General features: G+C 39.4%; 2 protein-coding genes across 5 annotated transcripts in view; one reads left to right on the forward strand and one right to left on the reverse strand.

Annotated features, from left to right (window-relative positions):
- DHX9 (DExH-box helicase 9) overlaps positions 1–16694 on the forward strand; it is a 48481-nt gene extending 31787 nt beyond the window's left edge. For all 4 annotated transcript variants that reach the window (XM_078355102.1, XM_002760288.6, XM_078355103.1 and 1 more), the window contains 12 exons: positions 2240–2340; positions 3741–3954; positions 4137–4231; positions 4834–4907; positions 6031–6183; positions 7238–7398; positions 8750–8861; positions 9731–10020; positions 12069–12298; positions 12451–12566; positions 13379–13579; positions 16020–16694. In XM_078355102.1, coding sequence (XP_078211228.1) covers positions 2240–2340; positions 3741–3954; positions 4137–4231; positions 4834–4907; positions 6031–6183; positions 7238–7398; positions 8750–8861; positions 9731–10020; positions 12069–12298; positions 12451–12566; positions 13379–13579; positions 16020–16371 — 2099 coding nt within the window. In that variant the 3' untranslated portion in view covers positions 16372–16694. The remainder of the gene's footprint in view (positions 1–2239; positions 2341–3740; positions 3955–4136; positions 4232–4833; positions 4908–6030; positions 6184–7237; positions 7399–8749; positions 8862–9730; positions 10021–12068; positions 12299–12450; positions 12567–13378; positions 13580–16019) is intronic.
- The window catches only part of SHCBP1L (SHC binding and spindle associated 1 like), a 62224-nt gene continuing 42766 nt past the window's right edge, over positions 6213–25670 (reverse strand). Inside the window, exon 10 of the mRNA XM_035279767.3 lies at positions 6213–6337. Within this exon, the coding sequence (XP_035135658.2) occupies positions 6305–6337 (33 nt within the window). The 3' untranslated portion in view covers positions 6213–6304. The remainder of the gene's footprint in view (positions 6338–25670) is intronic.

Raw genomic sequence — 25670 nt, forward strand, 5'->3', positions numbered from 1 at the left:
TTGAGGAGTTTCTTGTCTGTGATTTTATATAGTCTGAGAAGTGAGCCCAGGTTTCATTTGCTATTTGAGTAGTGTGCGTATCCCGTAAGTTTCCGAAAAGACCATTACTTACAACCAAACTTATAAAAATTATAATGTACACTCAGAGGGAAATCACTGTGGTATATAGGTAATTATAGGAAATACTATTAAGTTTAAGTAGCCAGGATCAAATTAAGAATCTGTTTTAGTGCCTGAGCAACTAGATTTTAAATTAAGATTTAGGGAAGTGTATCAAGGTTATGTATTCTGGTTCATGAGAATTCTTTGGTATCTTTTTGTTTTCTGAGACAGTCTCATTCTATGTCACCCAGGCTAGAGTGCAGTGGTACAATCTTGGCTCACTGTAGTCTCTGCCTCCCAGGCTCAACTAGTCCTCCCATCTCAGCTTCCTAAGTAGCTGGGATCACAGGTGCACCACACCAAACCTAGCTAATTTTTGTATCTTTTGCAGAGACAATGTCTCACCCTGTTGCCCAAGCTGGTCTCAAACTCCTGAACTTAAGCCATCAGCCTGCCTCAGCCTCCCAAAGTTCTGGGATTATAGGCGAGAGCCACTGCATTCAGCCTTCTTTACTATCTTTAGGAGTTGTTCTCACAGTTTTCTAGGACAATCATCTGGTAGCTTTGTTTGGGGAGTAAAAAGCAAAAAAAAGAATTATGGTCACATTCTAATTGAGGGCATGAAAATTAAGAGATAAACAGTATAGATAGATAATGAAATGATGTTACAGCTATGCCAGCATGCTAAGCCAGGTATATTTCACAGGGGTACGGGTTAATTCTAAAACTGCTGTACGTGTGTACTGGGATTGATATAATGAGTAAATGGATGCAAGTGGTGGGAGCTCAGTTTTCTTACTACTAACTAGAAAGAGAAGTTGAAGATAAGTGCTATTGCTGGAACAAACCATATGGTACTGGATTAGAATAAAAAATTGGTGTGAACTTGTATTTAGCTAAATGGAGATACAAATGGATAGGTATAGAAATAATTATAGATAGGTGTGGATACATGTGTTAGCATACTTAAACATTTTTTTCTAGCTCTGTCTGCTGAACAGGAGTAGAAACAGTGACACTCAACAGAAAGGGATATGCCCCACATCCAGATTTTGTTTTTAATGCCATTCTCCAATTAAAGGAACCAGGTATTCCTGGAGAAAGGGCTGCTTCTAGGATGAAACCAAATGCACAGAAATGAGCCTGAACATCAATGTGCCTTAAAGTAAGGGAGTGGTTAAAGAAGCCCATAATGATGGGGTAAAGGGACACAGGAGCTACCCTGAAAGAGCTCCTGATGGTCAAAGCTGGAATAGTTAAAGGAAAAAAATAATACGGTATTGAATTACCAAAATGTAAAATATTTATGTCTCTATACCGATATGTAAATATGTGATTTAATAAAGAGAATAGTGACAAGCCTCTCTTAGAAAAGAATTTTAAGTAATTTATGTAAATGTTCTCCCCATTTTTCAAACAAATGAGCCTGAGCTTCCTAACCCCTTAGTGGGCTGTGTTTAATAACTTCTTAAGAGTACAGTATGGGAAGGGGGGAAAAGGAGTAACTTTATAATGAAGAAACGGCAGGCACTACCACAAGTGATCAAGTTCTAACATCATGAGGAGTAAGTCACTGAGAGGATGTAGCCTTAATATGATGTGATGAGAATGGTACTTTGGGAGTCTGGATATAGAGGATGTTTCAATTAAGACATTCTGGAGCCATCTGAGAATCTCAGGCATAAGTAACTGCTCAGCAGATCTTACAGTCCTTACATTGAGATCCTTCTTCACATTGACTAATAAGAAACCACTTTGTGTATGCATACTGATAGAGGAAGGATGAACTGTGTTGTATCGTTGAATTGAAGTTATGCTTTCCATATATAACTCCCACACTATGCTATACATAGCATAGTTCTTGTGCACAATGGCATTCTGTAAATAATGCACAGAGGATACCCCAACTGGCTCTGTAGAAACATGTATAAAAGATACCTCACCCTCCTGCAAAGTCTGAGAAAGGAAAACACTAGTTTGATTAGGAAAATAAGGCTATTGCTACTAGAATTTTTTGACATTTGTGAAGAATCAGACTGGAAGGGGTATTGTTTTCAACTAGGAATTAGCAAATGAATTTGAGTCTGCTCTGTTGTGAAAGTTGATAATACTTACCTGACTGGATTGTCCCTGGCAGAATATTTCCTGGAAGACTGCATTCAGATGACCCACTTTATTCCTCCACCAAAAGACAAGAAGAAGAAGGATAAGGATGATGATGGTGGTGAGGATGATGATGTAAGTGAATTCATGAAGAATTTTCACTGTGGGCAAATTGTCAATGCAGAGGAAAAAAAAAAAAACGAGTTAATATAACATGCAATGTATATAAATAGCATTGCAGAAAACTTTTTTACAAACTGACTATGTCTGCATTTGGATTAATGGATGTATGTTACCGCAAAAAATTCCAGGTTCAGTGACAGGCTGTTTTCTGTCGTGAGTTAAATTGTTTCTGGCATATAAAGGTCAAAAGAAAACAAGGAAAGAATAAGATGTTTAAAGGCCAGGCAGACAACATCTTTGTGTAAGGTTTTGCTACAAAGTGTTTTCAGTAGGCTCTAGTACCTGGGAAACTGGTAGAAAGACAGAATCCTGTGGCCCACCCTAGATCTACTGAATCAGAATCGACAGTTTAACAAGATCCCCAGGTGATCCTTACATAGAATAAAGTTTAAGAAACAGCAGCTAAGCCAGGCGTGGCTCCCGCCTGTAATCCCAGCACTTTGGGAGACCAAGGTAGGTGGATTTACGTGATCAGGAGTTCAAGACCAGCCTGGCCAAGATGGTGAAACCCCATCTCTACTAAATATATACAAAAATTAGCCAGGCAATGTGATAGTTGCCTATAATCCCAGCTACTTGGCAGGCCGAGGCAGGAGAATTGCTTGAACCCGGGAGTTGGAGGTTTTAGTGAGCTGAGATTGCGCCGCTGCACTGCAGCCTGGACTGCAGAGTAATACTTCATCCCAAAAAAAGAAACAGCAGCTATAGCTTTAATTATAAGAGACTGTGGAGATGACATTATCAGGTAGAGTATTAAATGAGGGAGCAATGAGGGATTTCCTAGGAGAAACAGGAAAGAAACGACTGACTTTCTAGTGCTTAAGAGTTGGACACATGATAGTGTAAAAAAGGATTGTTTATCTGGAAATACAGACTTTGACAGCTAGCAATGCAGAATTAGCTAGAAAACCTAAGATTATATCTTTTTAATCAAAAGATCTAAAAATGTAAATGAACAGTGAATTAGAAAATTTAGCAGGATAAAGACCAATTATAACAACTGTTTCTCAACTTGATCATTGATTCTAATGTAAACTTTCTGGAAACCGCCACATTATGTTAGGAAGAGAAATACAGTCAGTAGAAGGCTCCATGAGAGGTTTCAGAGTCAAATTAAAGTTTGTGCTTGAGCTTTAGTCCTGTCCTGTGAGAAATAGTAGTTAGTATAAATCATTATATTGATGTAAGCTCTACATTTTTTGGAAATTAAATTTCTTCTGTATACTATAGTGTGTGACTAGTCAACTAGAATAATGACATTATCAGTCATTTAAATATGGAGAACAAACTTTTACCTCATGAGCTGTATAGTAACTGAGACAATCCAAAATATGTGTTTCTGTTTTTTACAGGCAAATTGCAACTTGATCTGTGGTGATGAATATGGTCCAGAAACAAGGTTGAGCATGTCTCAATTGAATGAAAAGGAAACTCCTTTTGAACTAATTGAATCTCTACTTAAGTACATTGAAACCCTTAATGTTCCTGGAGCTGTGTTGGTGTTTTTGCCTGGCTGGAATTTGATTTATACTATGCAGAAGCATTTGGAAATGAATCCACATTTTGGTATGAGTCTTTGAATTCTCACGTATTTGAGAGTGAAAATTGAATGTTTTTTAGTGCCTTAGCCAGTATCTGAAAAGGAACAGAAAATTTTGTGTTGTCTCTACTTTTGAATAAGAATATGTATAATAGATGTTTTAAACCAGCTCCTATTTTTAGTCCCTAATTGTTCTGTATTTTTATAGGAAGCCATCGGTATCAGATTTTACCACTGCATTCTCAGATTCCTCGAGAGGAACAGCGCAAAGTGTTTGATCCAGTACCAGTTGGAGTAACCAAGGTAAATATTAAACATTACAGTGGTGGGTTTGGAAGTGATGTAACTATTAAACAAATGTTACAGGCCTTAAAAGAGCTACCCAAAAAATTGTAAGCCATCTAAATTGAGGAATAATAAAGAAGTCTTCACTTTCTGAGCTTAGTCGATTGTTCATTAATCAGTCAATGGGCAAGTGATTTTTTTTTTTTTTTTTTGAGGCGGAGTTTTGCTGCTGTTACCCAGACTGGAGTGCAATGGCACTATCTCGGCTCACTGCAACCTCTGCCTCCTGGGTTCAAGCAGTTTTCCTGCCTCAGCCTCCCAAGTAGCTGGGACTACAGGCGCGCACCACCATGTCCAGCTAATTTTTGTATTTTTAGTAGAGACGGTTTCACCTTGTTGACCGGGATGGTCTCGATCTCTTGACCTTGTGATCCACCCGCCTCAGCCTCCCAAAGTGCTGGGATTATAGGCGTGAGCCACCACACCCAGCCTAAGTGATTATTTTTTTTTAGGGCTTCTGTAATTTACTTGTCATTTGTTATATGCGTATATAAGCAAATCAGTCCTGTCAAGTATATAATAAGAATATTTCCTGGAGTGTAATTTTTCTTTTTTTACAGGTTATTTTGTCCACAAATATTGCTGAAACAAGCATTACCATAAATGATGTTGTGTATGTCATTGACTCCTGCAAGTAAGTTACCAAGAAATCTGCCTGTTCTAGTGTTATCAACTGGAAATGTCTTACCTGTTAACAGAATCGAAAACACCTTATGTTAAACCCCTATGTTCTTGTATCTCCAGAATTATTATGCCTCTATATGGGGTTATAGATAATTGATAATTATGAGTAATTATTTCTGTTGATTACTGCAAATCAATTATGGTAGAAAGCAACAAATCTTGAAACAGATTGTTTCTTGTTGCTCTTGTCTGTCTGTCTGCTGGTGTTTCACTCATTTCCTATTGGGTGTTTCCATTGATCACTGCCATACTGTAGCATGTGTTTGGTGAATAATGATGACCAGTGTTTAGCACATGACAAATAATCCCACCTTGAAGGACACTCCTTTTAGGATTAAAGTTCTCATTTTGGTCTGAGATGAGCCTGGAAAATACACCAGGAGACATTGTGTATAGATATAGGAATTGCATGGTAATTGATACTTTGGACTAAAAAAGACAAAAAAGTTGAAACTTGGTTATATCTGGCCAACTTGTGCCCCTTGTCTTCTGTATATAAACCCTTAGCCTGTCCTGATAATGAAAACAATTTGCTGCCAACGTCCATTTGAGAAAATGATTTATACCATTCTGTGCCAATCTCAGTAGTTTAGTGACAGCAGTCTCTTTATGTAATATTGAAGGAATCTGAAGTTGCTTGGAGGTTCAAAAGGACCACACAGGCATCACTAAATATAGGTATCCTAAAAGTTACACTTAACTTTGAAATAGAGATGGCCTGAATAAACATCTCTTTCAGCATGTGCCATATTCCATTGAAATGCTTTGCACTTGTTAATGTTTACAAATACAAATTCTATAAGGTAGGTAATATGCTCATTATGAGATGAGGCATGGAAAATTGAGCCAAGGCAGTTCAGCTGGTAAGTGGCATGTGGATGTTACATTGCCTTTTAGTAGGTTGACAACTAAAAGTGTGCAAATTGCTGGTTCTTACTTGTGCCATTCATGAATAGATATCACAAGTATGTATGGCTTTCACTACATAGTGGAAAGCATTCAATATTTAGTGGATATATAATAGTTATTGGTAATACATATGAGTGTTAAGTTAACCACTTTTTTCCATGTAGGCAGAAAGTGAAACTCTTCACTGCTCACAACAATATGACCAACTATGCTACAGTATGGGCATCAAAAACAAACCTTGAGCAGCGGAAAGGACGAGCTGGCCGAGTACGGCCTGGATTCTGCTTTCACCTCTGCAGCCGAGCTCGTTTTGAGAGGTAAAACCAATTCTTGGCATTTAGTAAGGAATTTTTGTTCTTTTCTCTTAGGGAAACCAGCCAGTTTAAGCTGATTGATGTAAATCTTCCCAGTCATGTTGGGATGAGGTATAGATATTTCTTAAAAATCTTCAATCATTCGTAGAGAATAAGCCTGAATTAGAAATAGAGAGACCTATATTTTAATATTATTTGTGCCTGATACATTGCAAAACACTAAGTAGTTACTCCTTAGGCCTGCACTTCCCCCATTCTATAAAATATTAGAGGTTACTTAGACTCTCATTACCTCAGATGTAAAAGGATTATGGTAAATACTGCCTAACGATGATTAGTATCAAAGAATTAAATGAGTTAATAGTGTAGAATACTTTGAACATTGGCACATCACGATCTCCCAGTAAGTCTTTCCTATTGTTAAGTTACACAGTTCGTATCTGTTTTCTGAAATGCTTGGGTCCAGAAGTGGCTTTAAGATTTTTTATTTTTTACTTTTTTTAATATTCGCATTGAATTTACCAGATGAGCATTCCAAATCTGAAAATAGGAAATCCCAAAATGCTTTTATGAGCATTTCTTTTAAGTGTAACGTCAGCACTTTAAAAGTTTTAGATTTTAATTAGATCATAAGAGCCTTTCTAGCGGCACTAAAATTGAAATAGGAAGATGGGGAGGTTGTAGAGAAACGTTAGTATGAGTTATCCTGCGAAAAGCCTTGCTGTCGTTTTTTAACCCATGTTTGTCAACAGGCAAGGCCTACAGAGACCATGGGTAGGGCCAGTAACATTAGAGATTTTGGATAATTTTTTCATTTTTCTTCATTTCTCAGCTGAAAAGCCCATCTGTCTATGATCACAAGTCAGAAAGCATTATGCAACCAGGTTAAATTTTGACAACAGTGTGCATAGTGAATGATAAAAGGTTCAGTGGTAATTGTAAAAGAATGAAGAAAGGGCAGCTCTCTATCCCTGGTGACCTTGCTGCAAAGAGTTTCTTAAACTAACATCTGTTTATATACAAGGAGGATGGTTATTATATGCTTATTTTCTCTTAGACTTGAAACCCACATGACACCAGAGATGTTCCGAACACCATTACATGAAATCGCTCTGAGCATAAAACTTCTGCGTCTAGGAGGAATTGGCCAGTTTCTGGCCAAAGCAATTGAACCTCCCCCTTTGGATGCTGTGATCGAAGCAGAACATACTCTTAGAGGTACTCAAAAATACAAACCTACTTAATACAAATATTAATGATACTATCTGTCTTGTCCTGGCAGGTAACACTTAAGAAATGAATCAAGATTAAAATGTAGTGTAGTCAGCAGGGCTTGTGATAATAATATTAAGGCTTCCAGTCTTACCTTAGGTTCTTAATGTAGTCACTAATGAGCAATGGGGGGGGAGGAGAAAGGGACAGTGTGAGTTTTACTTAAATTTTTTTTAAGGCATGATATCATCTCTTAACTATGTACTAAAGATCAGAACATGACTTAATCATGATAACTACCCTTTTTTTTTTTGAGGTGGAGTCTCTGTCACCCAGGCTGGAGGAGTGCTGTGGTGTAATCTCAGCTCACTGCAGCCTCTGCCTCCCAGGTTCAAGTGATTCTCCTGCTTTAGCCTCCCAAAGAGCTGGGATCACAGGCATATGCCACCATGTTTAGCTAATTTTTTGTATTTTTAGTAGGGATGGGGATTCACCATGTTGGCCAGCCTCGTCTCAAACTCCTGACCTCAGGTGATCTTTCTGCCTTGTTCTGCCAAAATGCTGAGATTACAGGTGTGAGCCACCGTGCCGGCCTTTCTTCTTTTTTTTGAGACGGAATCTCGCGGTCACCCAGGCTGGAATGCAATGGTGCGATCTCGGCTCACTGCAGCCTTCACCTCCTAGGTTCAAGCCATTCTGCCTCAGCCTCCTGAGTAGCTGAGACTACAGGCACATGCCACCACACCTGGCTAATTTTTGTATTTATAGTGGAGAAGGTGTTCTCACCATGTTGGCCAGGCTGGTCTGAAACTCCCAACCTCAAGGGATCCACCCACCTTAGCCTCCCAAAGTGCTGGAATTACAGGCCTGAGCCACCACATCCAGCCTAGAACATTTAAGTTTTCTTGCCAAACTTATTAGAGAAGCAGTGCAGTATGGTGTGCTGAAAGTTAAGGGCACTGGAGCTAGATGGGAATTTGAATTTTTAATCTAGCATTTATCTGCTATGTGACTTCAGAATTTTCTCATTTGTTTTTAAACATTAACACTTGGGTGTCAGACTTTTTATGGCATATAGAAGCTTATGCTGCTATTATAGTTATTAATAGACTTCACATGAATTGGGTTTGTTTTTATAACCTGCAGGATGTAGTTCTAGTACCTTATGTTGTGTGCTCCAGATTTTTTTTTTTTTTTTTGAGTAAAGAGAATTGTTGGCTATAGACATGGTACTAGCAATTGGTTTGACAAAAGAGGAACTCTCAAATGAACTAACCTTAATTTACAAAGAAATGTTTTGTCTGCCTAAAATTACTGTTCATTTGTTTGTACTAACAAAGATTTATCTTCCCCACAGAGCTTGATGCATTAGATGCCAATGATGAGTTGACTCCTTTGGGACGAATCCTGGCTAAACTCCCCATTGAACCTCGTTTTGGCAAAATGATGATAATGGGGTGCATATTCTAGTAAGTGCTTTGTTTTATTCCTCTTTGTTATGTGGTAGAATAATTTCAGAATCTTCTTTCTGTAAAAGCAGCATTGGCTCAGTTAGAAAGAAAAAAAACAGCCTAAATGTTCTTAAGGGAAATGACATACCTAGATACTGAGAGAAGTATAACATGAAAAGAATTCACAGTTCCAGTAGATGGGTATCTAAGCCCAACTTGGGGGAAAGGGCACTAGTTTCTCAGAGCAGCCGGTCAGGCTTACACCTGTAATCTTAGCACTTTGGGAGGCCAGGGTGATAGGGTCACTTGAGTCCAAGAGTTTGATACCAGCCTGGGCAATATGGTGGAACCCTGTCTCTACAGAAGAATTAGCTAGGGTTGGTGGTGTGCATCTTTAGTCTCAGCTACTTGGGAGGGTGAAGTGGGAAGATCACCTGAGCCCAGGAGGTTGAGGATGCAGTGATCATGCCACTGCACTCCAGCCTAGGCAACCAGAATGAGACCCTGTCTTCTCAAGGTGGGTGGAAGCTGCACCTCCCAAGTTAATTTATTAATAGTTGTCCCTTGAAAGTGCAGCATCAGGTAAAGAGTTTTATTTTATCAAACAACGTTTGAGAGATTTGGTATGATGGGGAAGAGAGAATATAAAAGGAAAAATATACTTGGTCATAATTTATGGTAAATATGTGGCCCTTAGAGCATCTGAGCACCTTTTTCTTCTGTCCAATTCTGAGGGGAGCAGCTGTAAAGTTCTACATTAAGCCAGTTCATTGCCAATGAAGGAATCATAGACATAAATACTGCAACCCACAGTTGACAGAACTACCTGAGCTGTTGGCAACAGGATTGTGATCTAGTCTGAATTTAACTGTCTTTGTGTATTTCAGCGTGGGAGATGCTATCTGTACCATTGCTGCTGCTACCTGCTTCCCAGAGCCTTTTATCAATGAAGGAAAGCGGCTGGGCTATATCCATCGAAATTTTGCTGGAAACAGATTTTCTGATCATGTAGCCCTTCTATCAGTGTTCCAAGCCTGGGATGATGCTAGAATGGGTGGAGAAGAAGCAGAGATACGTTTTTGTGAGCACAAAAGACTTAATATGGCTACATTAAGAATGACTTGGGAAGCCAAAGTTCAGCTCAAAGAGATTTTGATTAATTCTGGGTTTCCAGAAGGTAAGACTTCTCCTATTCTTAAGATATATTTAAAGTGACATTTATACAGTACATGCACGTTGGCAGCAAAGTATATTTTAACTTCAAATTTCAGACCCTATAATTTTTGCATATTTTCAGCTATTTATTTTTTGAGACGGAGTCTTGCTCTGTTGCCAGATGGGAGTGCAGTGGCGCAATCTCGGCTCACTACAACCTCTACCTCCTGGATTCAAGCAATTCTTCGGCCTCAGCCTCTCGAGTAGCTGGGACCAGAGGCGCATGCCACCATGATGCCCAGCTATTTTTTTTGTGTTTTTAGTAGAGACAGGGTTTCACCATCTTGGCCACGATTGTCTCGATCTCTTGACTTCGTGATCCTCCTGCCTCAGCCTCCCTAAGTGCTATTTCTTAGTTCACATGAACACTGGTGGAGCTCGCAGAATGAGTACTTTGCTGAATAAGTAATAATACTTTCATAGTGTTTTGAGAAGTGATTTATGAGCATTTAGACTTGAAGTAAATTCTACCACATTCAATTTTAAATGGCTTTAATTTATACTTTTGGTGTACAGATGATTAGAGGACTCTATGACATCTAATACAGAAAAAAAACAACTCTTGGCCAGGCACAATTGCTCATGCCTGAAATCCCAGAACTTTGGGAGACCAAAGTGGGTGGCTCACCTGAGATCAGGTGTTCAACAGCACCCTGACCGACATGGAGAAACTTCGTTTCTACTAAATATACAAAATTAGCCAGGAATGGTGGTGCATGCCTGTAATCCCAGCTACTCGGGAGGCTGAGGCAAGAGAATCACTGCAATTCTGGAGGCAGAGGTTGCAGTGAGCTGAGATCGCACCATTGCACTACAGTCTGGGCAACAAGAGCAAAACTCAGTCTCAAAAAAAGAAAAAAACAACTCTTGTTTCTTGATATAAAGATCAGCTGTAGTACTTCTCTTTTTCTAGCTAGGTTAAAATCCAGTTATTTCCTAAAACATTGAGAACTGGGATGCATAACCAGAAATAGACCTGTTGAGAGACAGAATGTAGTTGGGCAAGATGGTAAAAAAAAATTTTTTTTTTTTTTGAGACGGAGTTTCACTTTTGTTACCCAGGCTGGAGTGCAATGGAGTGATCTCGGCTCACTGCAACCTCCGCCTCCTGGGTTCAAGCAATTCTCCTGCCTCAGCCTCCCAAGTAGCTGGGACTACAGGCGTGCGCCACCATGCCCAACTAATTTTCGTATTTTTAGTAGAGACTGGGGTTTCACTGTGTTGATCAGGATGGTCCCGATCTCTTGACCTTGTGATCCACCTGCCTTGACCTCCCAAAGTGCTGGGATTATAGGCATGAGCCACCGCGCCCGGCAAGCTGTGAATAACTAAAACATAACACAGCTGAAATTTTATTTTTTTCTCAAAATTATAGGAGAGAGAAAGCTTTTATTTGCAAGAATCTTTAGAATCTTGAGATGCATTTAATAGATAATGAAACGGACACCAATGTGTCAATTATTCGTCTACATTCATCCAATTCGGAGGTTATAAAACTGGAACTCATTTGTTCAGAACAAAATGTGCCTGTGCTTTCAGCAGTTGATTGTCATACTTTCCAGTCAGCAGCTGAGTACTCAAAGTGTAAACTGAGTAAAAACATCAGCCTTCATTCCAGTGGGTATCCTCTTAGATTGTCACTCCATCTTCTCTACAACTAACAGTTATTTAAGAATAGCAGATAAATGCTTTGACTCTGGTCCTATCAGTCAGGCTCTTATTCTGAGAGTAGATGATTGATTGGGGGACTTATAAAAGTAGTCACCCTAAGCTTATTTATGGTTGAGTCTATAAGAGAATAGATGTTTTACTTTTCTTCCTGTGGAGACTTGGCAGCATTTCTCCTTGAACTTAATCTGGGTTTTAGGATTCTGAGAAGAGAGAAAGTTTCACACACAAGTCAGAGTGAGAGAAGAGTCAGTTCTCTGAATTTTTTTGCCTAGTTTGAATGTAATATGAAGATTATTAGCCAGTTATCTGAATTTTTTTTCACTCTATTCCTCTTGACAGATTGTTTACTGACACAAGTGTTTACTAACACTGGACCAGATAATAATTTGGATGTTGTTATCTCCCTCCTGGCCTTTGGTGTGTACCCCAATGTTTGCTATCATAAGGAAAAGAGAAAGATTCTCACCACTGAAGGGCGTAATGCACTCATCCACAAATCATCGGTTAATTGTCCTTTCAGTAGCCAAGACATGAAGTACCCATCTCCCTTCTTTGTGTTTGGTGAAAAGGTAAGAAAAGACTAGAAAAGTTTACATTGAAAATTGAAATTGTCTTTAAAATCGGTAGGAACATGAATTTTCATTTTCAAAACACAGTTATATGGTGATATTTGGAAGTTGGAAATGTCAACCATTTCTTCTTATCTTTTATCCATTTGCAGATTCGAACTCGAGCGATCTCTGCTAAAGGCATGACTTTAGTCACTCCCTTGCAGTTGCTTCTGTTTGCCTCCAAGAAAGTTCAGTCTGATGGGCAGATTGTGCTTGTAGATGACTGGTATGGAATTTAACTGCTAATCTAACTTAAGTTCTTAAACTGATAGCAGTAGAAGCAAATGCATTAGGAATTTGAGCCATGTCTACCGCCATGCACACCAACACTATGGAATCAATCTAAGTAAAGCTTCAGTACCCTTTTCACATACTTTATATATTAATTCAAAATTAGTGGTAAGCACTGGGCAAAAATGGAATAGAATTTAATGGACAGCCAGTAGGTTCAACTATATTCTTGAAAACCTAGAAAATGCCAGCATTCTGGGTCTCTTAATTCATTTCTTTTAAAGTGAGAATGTTCTGACTGTGTGCAGTGGCTCACACCAGTAATCCCAACACTTTGAGAGGCCAAGGCAGCAGATCACTTGAGCTCAGGAAGTTCAAGATCAGCCTGGGCAATATGGTGAAACCCTGGCTCTACCAAAAATATAACGGTAGTCAGGTGTGGTACACACCTGTGATTCCAGCTACTCCAGAGGCTGACTTGGGAGAATCACTTGAACTGGGAGGTGGAGGTTGCAGTAAACGGAGATCACATCACTGCACTCCAGCCTAGGCGACAGTGGTCTCAAAAATAAAGTGTGCATGATCCATGTTGCCAGGCTTTGTTTTTTATGTATACGGCATATATTACATATACTTTATTATATTTTATTTGACTCGATAGACTTTATGACTTAAGACTCCTGCTTAATAGCTGGCAGTGAATTTTAAGAGGCTAGTGCTGATTATATTATTACTGTCCATATCTGTTTTCTCAAGTTTGGGGCCATTCTAAGTAGTTTTTTAAAGGAATGTTTTTTGCCATTTTAGGATTAAACTACAAATATCTCATGAAGCTGCTGCCTGCATTACTGGTCTCCGGGCAGCCATGGAGGCCCTGGTTGTTGAAGTAACCAAACAACCTGCTATCATCAGCCAGTTGGACCCCATAAATGAACGTATGCTGAACATGATCCGTCAAATCTCTAGACCCTCAGCTGCCGGTATCAACCTTATGATTGGCAGTACACGGTGAGTACCATATTAACTTATCTTTGAACTAAGTAGGAGAGAGATCTTATGTAGGCCTAGAATCTTAGAGTTAGTGATAGAAGTCTTATTACTTAAGTTAAAATTCTAGACAAACACCATATATAGGGAATTTAGTGCCGGCTAACATGCTCAGAATGGTTTTTACTTTTGTCAGTCCCTTGTTAGTAATTGGTCCATTGCATCAGTGAGTGCATGTTGGTAGTGCTAGAAAAGGATCTTACAAGTACGTATATAGTTCAGAATGGGTGACATGACAGGGAAGTGACAGAGCCCACATAGTCCTCTTTCCATGGTACAGTTTTGGCATCACTAAAGAAAAAATACTTATGAGATGTTAAATTGCTTTCATCAAATGTGTATGTGTTTCTGTTTAAACAACTAGAGCATGGATATTTAAGAAATTTATCTTAATTTTTAAAATTTTTATTTGCTTTAGGTTTTTTAAATGTTTCTTTTCCCACGAGTTTTTATTTACAAATACTTAATACCTACCAAAAACTCAGAAGAGTGATACAATGTATAGCCATATAGTCTTTATTTACATTCACTAATCTTCAGTGTTTTGTACATTTGGTTAATTGTTTGTGCTGAAGTAGCAGGCATTATCACGTTTTTCATCAGTACACTTCATATCTTTTGAAACAGCACCACAATACCATAGTCACACCCCAAAACGTTAAGTGTTTAGTAATGCTATAATATACTAATGTATTAAAATTCTTCAGGTTATCCAAAAATGATCTGTAATTCCTCATCAAAAATGATTTATTGGATTTGATCTATGAGCTAGGTAGATTGTTATCCTCATCCTCTTTAAGGAAACTGGGCACAGATGAGTTTAAGACCCAAAGTCATACAGCTAATAACTGATAAAACCAGATTCAAACCCAGATAACATGGCTTCTGAAACGGTGCTCTCATTATGCTATCCTGTGGCCCTTCTCGGTGGTTAAATGTATAATTCAGTAAGCGTCATAGGCAGGCAGATGCAAATGAAGTACTCATGGGTGTTTAGAAGAGCCAGGTGTGGTGGCTCATGCCTGTAATCCCAGCACTTTGGGAGGGTTAGGTGGGTGGATCATGAAGTCAGGAGTTTGAGACCAGTCTGACCAACATGCTGAAACCCCATCTCTAAAAACAGAAACAGCCCGGCCTGGTGGCGCGCACCTGTAATCCTAGCTACTCAGTAAAGAGGCTAAGGCAGGAGAATTGCTTGACTCCGGAAAGCGGAGGTTGCAGTGATCTGAGATGGACCTGCTGCACTCCAGCCTGGGCAACAGAGTGACTCTGTCTCAAAAAAGAGATACTATTTTTGGTAGGATAGCTGGTAAACAAAGGAGCCTTTGTATAAATAATATGTTTCTATGAAGAATAAAAGTCCAGAAACTAGGAAGAGGAAGAATGGGATATATGTAGAGAGTTTGGGATGTATAAATATGATGGTGGCCTGAATTACAGTGGTAGATAGAATTGCAGTGGGGAGATGTGACTGGATTCAACAGATTTATGGTAGAATCAGTAGGAATTGGTGATGGACTAAAATGGAATAGTGCGATGAAAAAAGGAAGACAGATATCAGCTGTATTTCTTTTTTGAGAGGCAGTCTTGCTCTGTGGCCCAGGCTGGAGTGCACTCACCTCTGCCTCCCAGGTTCAAACAATCCTTCTGCCTCAGCCCCCTGAGTAGTTGGGATTACAGGTGCACACTACCACACTTGGCTAATTGTTGTATTTTTAGTAGACAGGGTTTCACCATGTTGCCCAGGCTATTCTTGAACTCCTGGCCTCTGCTGATCCACCCACCTTGGCCTGCCACATTGCTGGGATTACAGACATGTACCACTGCACCTGGCCACACAGCCATATTTCTCACTTAACAGCTGAATTGGTAGTGTTGTTCTCAAAGAAAAGCTGCACAAGAGTAATAAGCAGATTGGGAATCTGTTTAATTGGAGTTGTTGATGGTCCATCTTGATTTCTGCTATTTTTCATTAGCCTTCATTTTCTTTATTTGTCACAGGAAATAGGTAATTACCAAGGACATTATTCAAAATCATACTTTAGAAATAATTCAGGAAAACATTTGGTGATAAAGACCAGTTTATTGGTAGCTGCAGGAACCCTCTCCTAATGCTTGCCTTCTTGGAACTTTATATTGTTTAGCTGAGTAAAAGAAGCCTATCCTAAACTTGAAATGACATACTGCCAAAATTCGAAACCTTTGAGATTGAACCAGAAAGAAATGTAGAAAAACAGATCGATAGAATTGATGATTATTTAGGAATAGTATATCAATTTTATTTCAATTTCTGTTTGCATTTGGCTTAATTCCTTTTATGTATTAAAATTTGAAATACGACATTTGGTGCATGGTTGAGAAATTACGCTTCGCTAAAGTGATGGTTTTGTGCTTTTTCTAGGTATGGAGATGGTCCACGTCCTCCCAAGATGGCCCGCTATGACAATGGAAGCGGATATAGAAGGGGAGGTTCTAGTTATGGTGGTGGAGGCTATGGCAGTGGCTATAGCAGTGGAGGCTATGGTACCGGAGGCTATGGTGGCAGTGCCAACTCCTTTCGGGCAGGATATGGTGCCGGTGTTGGTGGAGGCTTTAGAGGAGTTTCCCGCGGTGGCTATAGAGGCAACTCTGGAGGAGACTACAGAGGGCCTATTGGAGGCTTCAGAGGATCTGGGGGATTCCAGCGAGGAGGTATTAGGGGGGGCTATGGAACCGGCTATTTTGGACCGGGAAGAGGAGGTGGTGGCTATTAAGGCTTGGTTATGTCCGTTCCTGTGTGTAGACAGTAAGAAAAAAAAAAAAGCATGCTATGTGTTACGTGTTTTTTTCCAGTATGTTTATTTGCCACCAAAAAGTAAATGCATTTTTCCACCCATTCTGTGGTTCATTGTAGTTTAAGGAAACCAAACATAGATGCATTAGTGATTCTGTTTATATTATGTAAAATATTACGATCTATCTTAAAAATACCACAGTTTGTATTTTTTCTTTAAGGAGTAAAGATTTGCCTTTAAAAATAACTTGGTATTTTCCTGGCTTTCGTTTAATACAATAGAAAATAAAGTACTACACCGAATACTTGCTGTGGAGTTTGTTTGTTGACCTCACATATTAGAATAATTTTACAATGCCAGTTACATCTGTTCATTTTAAATGTCAGAGAAGTTGTACCCTGTTTCAAAAGTCTACTAAATGATACTACTTGTAATAGAATAAATAACCTTGGAATTGAATTGTTTACTGGAAAGTGCACAAGCCACATAAACCTATGCTCCTGAATAAAAGTTTTGACCTGAACATTTCTGGCTTCCTCCCAAGGCCAGCATTTTCTTTTCTAAGTCAGTTTCCACTATGACAAAGGTAATATAATCGATCCACAGAACTCTTGAATTAAAGGTAAATGAAGCTTCACTGATGTACACATTTTAGAGTTTGGGAGCAGGTGACACATTTATCTACCTTATGTTGCAAAAGGTGTTTGTTAAGCTACTTTGTTTTAATAGAGATGTTTATAAACACTAGTTTCCAGTGAATTTTCAGATTTCTCATTTGTGCAAGATACAGTGGAGGGCAAAGGTATTGGGTTAGACAGAACTGAGTTTGTGTGTGAATTCTGCTGTCCGCCATGTGGGTGATCTTGGGCAAGTTATATTTTTGTGTTGGTTTCCTTTTCAAAGTCCTTTATCCTCCATATATGTTTTAGATCACCTTCAGCAATTATTGTTAGGCTGATGGCACCTATCTATCAAAGACTCACAAGTCTCTCCAACTGAGATTTCCTTTCTGAGCCATGTAAACAACTGCGTACTGAACATGCATCTTTGGTTTTAAATATCTCACAGAATATCTCAGCGCTTTCCAAACTGAACTACCCCTCTCAACCTACCCTCTGTCCTGTACTGTGTTCTCTGTTCTATCTCACAGGAGTTTTACTGCTTAATGGCTTAAGCCATTTATGTTTACCACCTCTAGTCAGCTTAGGCCTTTTTTCTTTTTCTTTTTTTTTCTTCAGATAGTCTCAGCTTTCTTGCCCTGGCTGGAGTGCAGTGGTGCAATCTTGGCTCATTGCAACCTCCATCTCCTGAGTTCAAGTGAGTCTCCTGCCTCAGCCTCCCAAGTAGCTGGGATTACAGGGGCCCACCACCACATCGAGCTAATTTTTTTTTTTGTATTTTTGAGATGGCATTTCACCTTATGGGCTAAACTGTTACTGAACTCTTGATCTTGTGATGTGCCTGCCTCAGCCTCCCAAAGTGCTGGGATCACAGGTGTCAGCCGCCACAGCCAGGCAAAACATCTTTCAATATACTTTTATAGACTAGTTGTTTGTTTTAATCATGCTTAGTTTGTACATACAGTGCAATAGCAACCTTAACTTACCCTGCCTACAGGCCTGCCTCAGTTTGATCTCCATGCCACAGCTAGAGTAAACATTGCCAAATAAATCTAGTCTCGTACCAATCTAGTCTCGTACCCTCTCTCCTGAGTTAAACCAGTAGAGCCAAACTCCCTCACCCCCTCCCTCCAGCCCTTGATTCTGCTGTACAGGCTATAGCTAACCATACTGAACCCATCAATGGATTTTGCTTTCTCTTTACCTTTGCATGTTGTGAAAACTCCAAGGTATAAAATCACTAATAGTTCACTTGGATGGTACTCGTCCCTCCAACAAATTTAATTAGAAATGAGAAGTTGAAAAGTGGCCAAAAGTTATCAAGGTGCATTCTCTATAAAGGTCGAAAGAAGCATTAAGGCATAGTTATGATCTTCATACTCCGCTAAAGGCCCAAGGAGCTCATATGTAGCTTTCTCCTGTATTATGCCCCACACATTCTAGCTGTCCTCCCCAAACTCGTCTCCTAACTGAAGTGCTCTGCTTGGTATTGTCTCCCTCTGTCGTGATTCCACAGTCATGGATTTGTCTCACTTTTTTACTGACTGGGGGATCACAGTTCTGCATTGCCCAATGTCTGAAAGTAGCTGTTTTCACTATTTGCTTACATGGGAGGAAAAGAAGTGCTGTTTACACTTGTCTTAGCTGTAAGTGGGAATCCACTTCAGTTGTCCATTATAAGGTCCAGAAGTCATTCCTTTTCTTAGATGAAGAGACTTAACAGCAGGTTATGTAGTGTTTTGTGGCATAAACCTTGAGACATAAACCACTGTTGGGTTTCCTTTTTGGGACAGGGTCACCTAGGCTGGAGTGCAGTGGCACAATCTCAGGTCACTTGCAACCTCTACCCCCAGGCTCAAGCAATCTTCCCACCTCAGCCTCCTGAGCGGTGGGTGGGTAGCTGGGACCACAGGCACCCGCCACCACCACACCCAACTGATCTTTGTATTTTTTGTAGAAATGTGGTTTCGCCATGTTGCCCAGGCTGGTCTCAAACTCCTGAGCTCAGGCAGTCCACCCACTTTGGCTTCCCAAAGTGCTGGGATTATAGGCATGAGCCACCACACCGCCTTCATTTCCTTTCTTAGCCATCCCTACATTCTGCTAAGAACAAAAACAATAATTAAAGGGTGTCGCAGCAGGTGTGCAATGACTGAAAGTTCTTCCAAAATGAGCTTGAATACACAACAAACCGTTCCCATTCAGGAAATGAAGGAGCTGGAAATAGGGAGAAATTTTGAGGAAAAAGTATGTGGAAAGGCTTTTGCTTACCACCCCTTGTCTCACAACACATATCAACTGGGATTTGGGGTGATAAGAGTTGGCAGTGACAACTGAGTCTAGTTCTAGCCTGACAATTCTAGTTCAGACAGGGCAGAGAGTGGCCTGATTTGCACCTGGTAGGTCTGTGGTTGACAGCTTGAAAGTTAAGTGAAAGAAAAAGCTGATGTGCCAGTTTCAGGAAGCCATGCTGCAGAGCTCTCTGTGTTAACAATGTGTAGGTACGGTGTCCTCAAGCAAGCAGCTATCATTTGATGGGATCTTCCATGCTGTGAAGCTACATTCTAGACCCTCTGAACATCACCTATGCCATAGGAACAGATCAGAATATGAATCATTGTGCCAACTTAGGCTTCAGCCCAGACCACAGGAAAGAAGACATCAACTTTAGCCAAGCATGTATTCGAATACCAATTTCCCTCCCTCTGAATCTGGAAGCAGAATTGGGACAAGAGTATAGTAAAGAAAACCAAAAACGGAATTTCTAATTTGATTGGAACTGACAGAATTTTGGTTTTGACTGGGAATAAAGGTTCCTGAATTATACTATATTTACCAGAAAGATTGGGAATTGAATTACTGTCTAGAAGAGAAAAAAATAAGTTTTTTAAAGATGTATTTGTGTAACTTTCGTATTTGTAGATTGGCCTATTACATGTAGTATAAAAAACTGGACCATGTGGGGAAAACGTAATACTGAATCTCAAATAGCTTACCTGAATTTCTGAGACTATTTTAGTGATAATTTAGTTTTTGAAAAGATGTTGAGGAGAGGTGGAGCAAGACAGCTGAACAGAAGCCTCCAGTGATCATCTCCTCTGCAAGAACACCAAACCTGAACAACTATCCACACAAAACATCTTTGTGAGAACCAAAATTCAGGTCAGCGACAGTACCTGAAAAGAGTATATTGAGGAAAGAGGCACTGAAGAAGGTAGGAAAGACAGTCCTGCCTGACTTCCCTTCACCACCCCTTCCCTATACCCTAGTAGCAGCCACATGGTGCAAAGAGAATCTGTGTACTTAGCAGTGGGGGAACAGATTGTGGGACTTTGCATTGGAACTCAGTGCTACTCTATCACAGTGCAAAGCAAAGCAGAATTTAGTCCACACCCGTGGAGGAAGCGTTTATACCTAGCCAGAATGAACTGTCCTTCCCATTGGTTGGAACCTGACTTCTGGCAAGCCCTGCCACTGCAGGCTGAACTGCTCTGGGGTCCTAAAGGAGAGGCAGTCTAGGCCACAAGGACTGCAATTCCTGGACAAGTCCTGGTGGTGTGCTGGGCTCTGAGCCTGTTCACTTCAGGTGCACACGACCTAGTAAGACACCAGCTGGGGCAGCCAATGGAGTGTTTACATCACCCCTCCCCCAAAACCAGAAAGCACAACTCACAGCTTGTAGAAGGACTGACTCCTAACTTCAGCTGAAGAATGGCTCAACATACATAAATCAATGTGATACATCATATCAACAGAATGCAGGACAAAAATCACATGATCATTTCGGTTGATGCTGAAAAAGCATATGTTAAAATTTGACCATTCCTTCATGATTTAAATAAAACCCTCAAAAAACTGGGTATAGAAGGACATACCTCAATACAATAAAATTCCTATACGACAGACCCACAGCTAGGATCATACTGAATGGGAAAGGACTTCCCTCTAAGATCTGGAACAAGACAAGGATGCCACTTTCAACACTGTTATTCAACATAGTACTGGAAGTCCTAGCTACTAGAGCAATCAGACAAGAGAAGGAAATAAAGGGCATCCAAATTGCAAAGAAGAAGTTAAATTATCCTTGTTTGTAGATCATGTAATTTTATATTTGGAAAAACCCCATGACTCCAGCAAAAAACTATCAGAACTGATAAATTTGGTAAAGTTGCAGGATACAAACCAACATATAAAAATCAACAGCATTTCTATGCCAACAACAAACAATCTGAAAAAGAAATCAAGAAAATAAGTCAATTTACAATAGCTACAAATAAAATGAAATATCTAAGAATAAACTTCACCAAAGACATGGACAATCTCTACAATAAAAACTATAAAACACTGATGCAAGAAATTGAAGAGATCACCAAAAAATCGAAAAATATTCCTGTTCATTAATTGGAAGAATCAAGATTGTTAAAATGTCCATATACCCAAAGCAATCTACAAATTCAATACATTCCCTATAAAAATACTAATGACATTCTTCACAGAAATAGCAAAAATAATCCTAAAATTTAAATGGAACCAGGAAAGAGAATAGCCAAAGCTACCTTAAGCATAAAGAATGAAACTGGAGAAATCATATTACCTCTGATTTCAAATTATACTGCAAAACTATAGCAACCAAAAGAGCATGGTACTGTTAGCAGCAGAACATATCTGAGTCACACAACACCAAAGTATGTTACTGGTGGTGAATCCATATGGGTCTGCAGCAACCTCATTTCTTGCCTCCTCAGAAGAAAGAGTTTGGCTAAGGGGAATAAGGCAGAAGGAGAGACCCAGGCAAGTTTTAGAGCAAGAATGAAAGTTTTATTAAGTTTTATAACAAGGATCAAGTGCAGTGGCTCACGCCTGTAATTCCAACAATTGGAAGCCTGAGGCAGGTGGATCACCTGAGGTCAGGAGTTTCAGAACAGCTGGTCAACATGGTGAAACCCTGTCTCTAATAAAAATACAAAAATTAGGCAGACATGGTGGTGTGCGCCTGTAGTCCCAGTGACTCGGAAGGCTAAGGCAGGAGAATCGCTTGAACCCTGGAGGTGGAGGTTGCAGCGAGCCAAGATCATGCCATTGCACTTCAGCCTGGGCTACAATGAGACTCTGTCTGAAAAAAAAAAAAAAAAAAAAAATATATATATATATATATATATATAACAGGAAGGAAAGGACACTTGGAAGAGAACCAAGTAGGTGACTCAAGAGGCAAGTGTGTGGCTTGAACTTTTGATTTGGGATTTTATACATTGGCATACTTTTGGGGTCTTACGTTACTTCTCCCCACTTGCCAAACTCTTTCAGGAGTTTGGTTCTGATCACCAGTTGCAGGTGTTTTCTATTTATTAGGAGAGACTGCCTTTCCTTGGCACTGGCTGTGACCAATTATTACTTTAGAGAGGCTGTTGATCACCTGGCCATCATCTGATGGTCACCTGACACTCCTGGTGTGTCCAGGGGAGAGAAAGCTCTCTTGTGCCCCATTCGGACCCGACTAGCTACCTACTGTATCATTATTTGCATAAAAGCAGGGACATAGACTCACAGAACATAATAGAGAAATTGAAACAGTTGAACTCATGGAGATAGAGTGATGCTTACCAAAGGCTGGCTAGGGTAGAGGTGGTGGTAGGACAGTGGGGATGGTTAATGGGTACACAAATATTGTTAGATTGAATAAATAAGATTTAGTATTCTTCCCATGTTTCGTAGCACAACAGGACAACTACAGTCAAAAATAATTTACTGTACATTTAAAGAAAACTAAAAGTGTCCTAGCAAGAGCATCAGACAAGAGAAAGGGCATTGTGTGGGTAGAGAAGAAGTCAAACTGTCACCGTCAGTGATGTGATCACATACCTAGAAAACCCTAGGTATGCAGTAAGACTCATCCTAAAAGCTCCTAGATCCGAAAAATAAACTCAGTAAAGTTTCAAGATACAAAATTAATGTACACAAATCAATTGCAGGCTATAAATCAACAATAACTCAGCTGAGAATCAAATCAAGAACTCAATCACTTTTACAATAGCTAAAAAAAATTAAATAAAATAAAATACTTAGGAATATACCTAACCAAGGAGGTAAAGATCTTTACAAGGAAAACTACAAAACACTGCTGAAAGAAATCACTGATGACAGAAAAAAATGAAAATATATCCCATGCCCATGGATGGGTAGAAAATATTGTGAAAATCACCATACTTCCAAAAGCAATGTACAGATTCAGTGCAATTCCCAGCAAAATACTGTCATTCAACACAAAACTAGAAAAACAATCCTGCCAGGCACTGTGGCTCACACCTGTAATCCCACTTCTTAGGGAGGCAGAGGCGGGAGGATAACTTGAACCCAGGAGTTCAAGACCTGCCTGGGCAATATAGCGAGACCCTGCTCTCCGCAAAAAGGAAAAAAACAAAAAGACAAAAAAAAAAAATCCTAAAATTCATATAGAATCAAAAAAGAGCCCACATTGCCAAAGCAAGACTAAGTAAAACGAATAAATCTAGAGACATCATATTACTTGACTCAAACTATCCGCCAAGGCTATGGCTACGAAAACAACATGGTACTGGTATAAAGATAGGCATGTAGACCAATGGAATAGAATAGAGAACCTAGAAATAAAACCAAATATTTACAGCTAGCTGACCTTTGGCAAAGCAAACAGAAACATAAAGTGGGGAAAGGACACTGCATTCAACAAATGGTGCTGGGATAATTGCCAAGCCACATGTAGAATAATCAAACTAGATCCTCAATTCTCACCTTATATAAAAATCCACTCAAGATGGATCAAAGACTTATATCTAAGACATAAAACCATAAAAATTCTGAAATATAATATGGGAAAAACTCTTCTAGACATTGGCTTAGGCAAAGAGTTCATGACCATGAACCCCAAAGCAAATGCAACAAAAACAAAAATAGATGGGACCTAATTAAACTAAAAAAGTTCTGCACAGCAAAAGAAATAATCAGCATAGTACCGAGATAATCCACAGAGTGGGAGAAAATATTTGCAAACTATGCATCCAACAAAGGTCTAAAATCCAGAATCTTACAAGGAACTCAAATCAGCAAGAAAATAATAATCTCATCAAAAAGAGGGCTAAGGACATGAATAGACAATTCTCAAAAGAAGATATACCGGCAAGGCACAGTGGCTTACACCTGTAATTCCAGCACTTTGGGAGGCTGAGGCGGATGGATCGCCTGAGGTCAGGAGTTCACCGTGGCCAACATGGTGAAACCTCATCTCTACTAAAAATATAAAAACTAGCTGAACATAGTGGTGTGTACCTGTAATCCCACCTACTGGGGCTGAGGCAGGAGAATGGCTAGAACCCAGGAGACAAAGGATACAGTGAACCGAAAACACTCCACTGCCCTCCAGCCTGGGCAACTCCATCTCAAAAAATAATAAAATAATAAATTTTTTTAAAGCTATACAAATGGCCAAGAAAAATATGAAAAATGCTCAACATCACTAATTATCAGGGGAATGCAAATTAAAACCATGATGAGATACCACACCTTACTTCTGCATGAATAGCCATAATTTAAAAATCAAAAAACAATAGAGGTTGGCATAGATGTGGTGAAATGGGAACACTTTTACACTGCTGGGTGGGAATATAAACTAGTGCAACCACTATGGAAAACAGTATGGAGATTCCTTAACTAAAAATAGATCTACCATTTGATCCAGCAGTCCGAGTACTGGTTATCTCCCCAGGTGAAAGGAAATCATTACATGAAAAAGACACTTGCACACACATATTTATTGCAGCACAATTCACAAATGCAAAAATACAGAAACAGCCTAAATGCCCATCAACCTAGTGGATAAGGAAAATGTGGTATATATGTGTGTGTGTGTATATAAGAAAATATAAATATATGATATATACATAAAAACTATATACATATATAATACATACAGTATATATACACATATATAATACATGTGTACACACACACACACACACACGCACACTATGGAATACTACTCAGCCATAAAAAGGAATGAAATAATGGCATTCACGTCAGCCTGGATGGAGTTGGAGACCATTATTCTATGTAAAGTAACTCAGGAATGGAAAACCAAATACTATATGTTCTCATTTATAAGTGGGAGCTCAGCTAGGCACTTATAGCTGAGGACGCAAAGGCATAAGAATGATACAATGGATTTGGGGGACTTGCGGGGAAGATTGGGAAGTGGGTGAGGGATAAAAGACTACACATCGAGTACACTGTACACTGCTCAGGTGATGGGTTCACTGAAATCACAACTAAAGAACATATTCATGCAACCAAACACACCACCTGTTCCCCAAAAATGATTGAAATCAAATTTTTTAAAAAGATAGCTAAAGTGTATAATTGGATTGTTTATAACAAAAAGAAAGGATAAATGCTTGAGGTGATGGGTGCCGCATTTATTCTGATGTGGTTATTACTCATTGCACGCCTGTATCAAAATCTCATGTACCTCTAAATATATACACCTAGTATGTATCCACAAAATTAAAGATTAAAAAAATAAAGTTTAAGACATAAAAATAATATATGCAAAGAATTACTTCCTGGAAACTGACTAGAGATGCCAAATGTCTCAATTGGCCCAGGGCTATATGTTTTCCTAAGACA

This window comes from Callithrix jacchus, chromosome 18, assembly GCF_049354715.1.
Source record: "Callithrix jacchus isolate 240 chromosome 18, calJac240_pri, whole genome shotgun sequence".
NCBI classification, from domain to species: domain Eukaryota; kingdom Metazoa; phylum Chordata; class Mammalia; order Primates; family Cebidae; genus Callithrix; species Callithrix jacchus.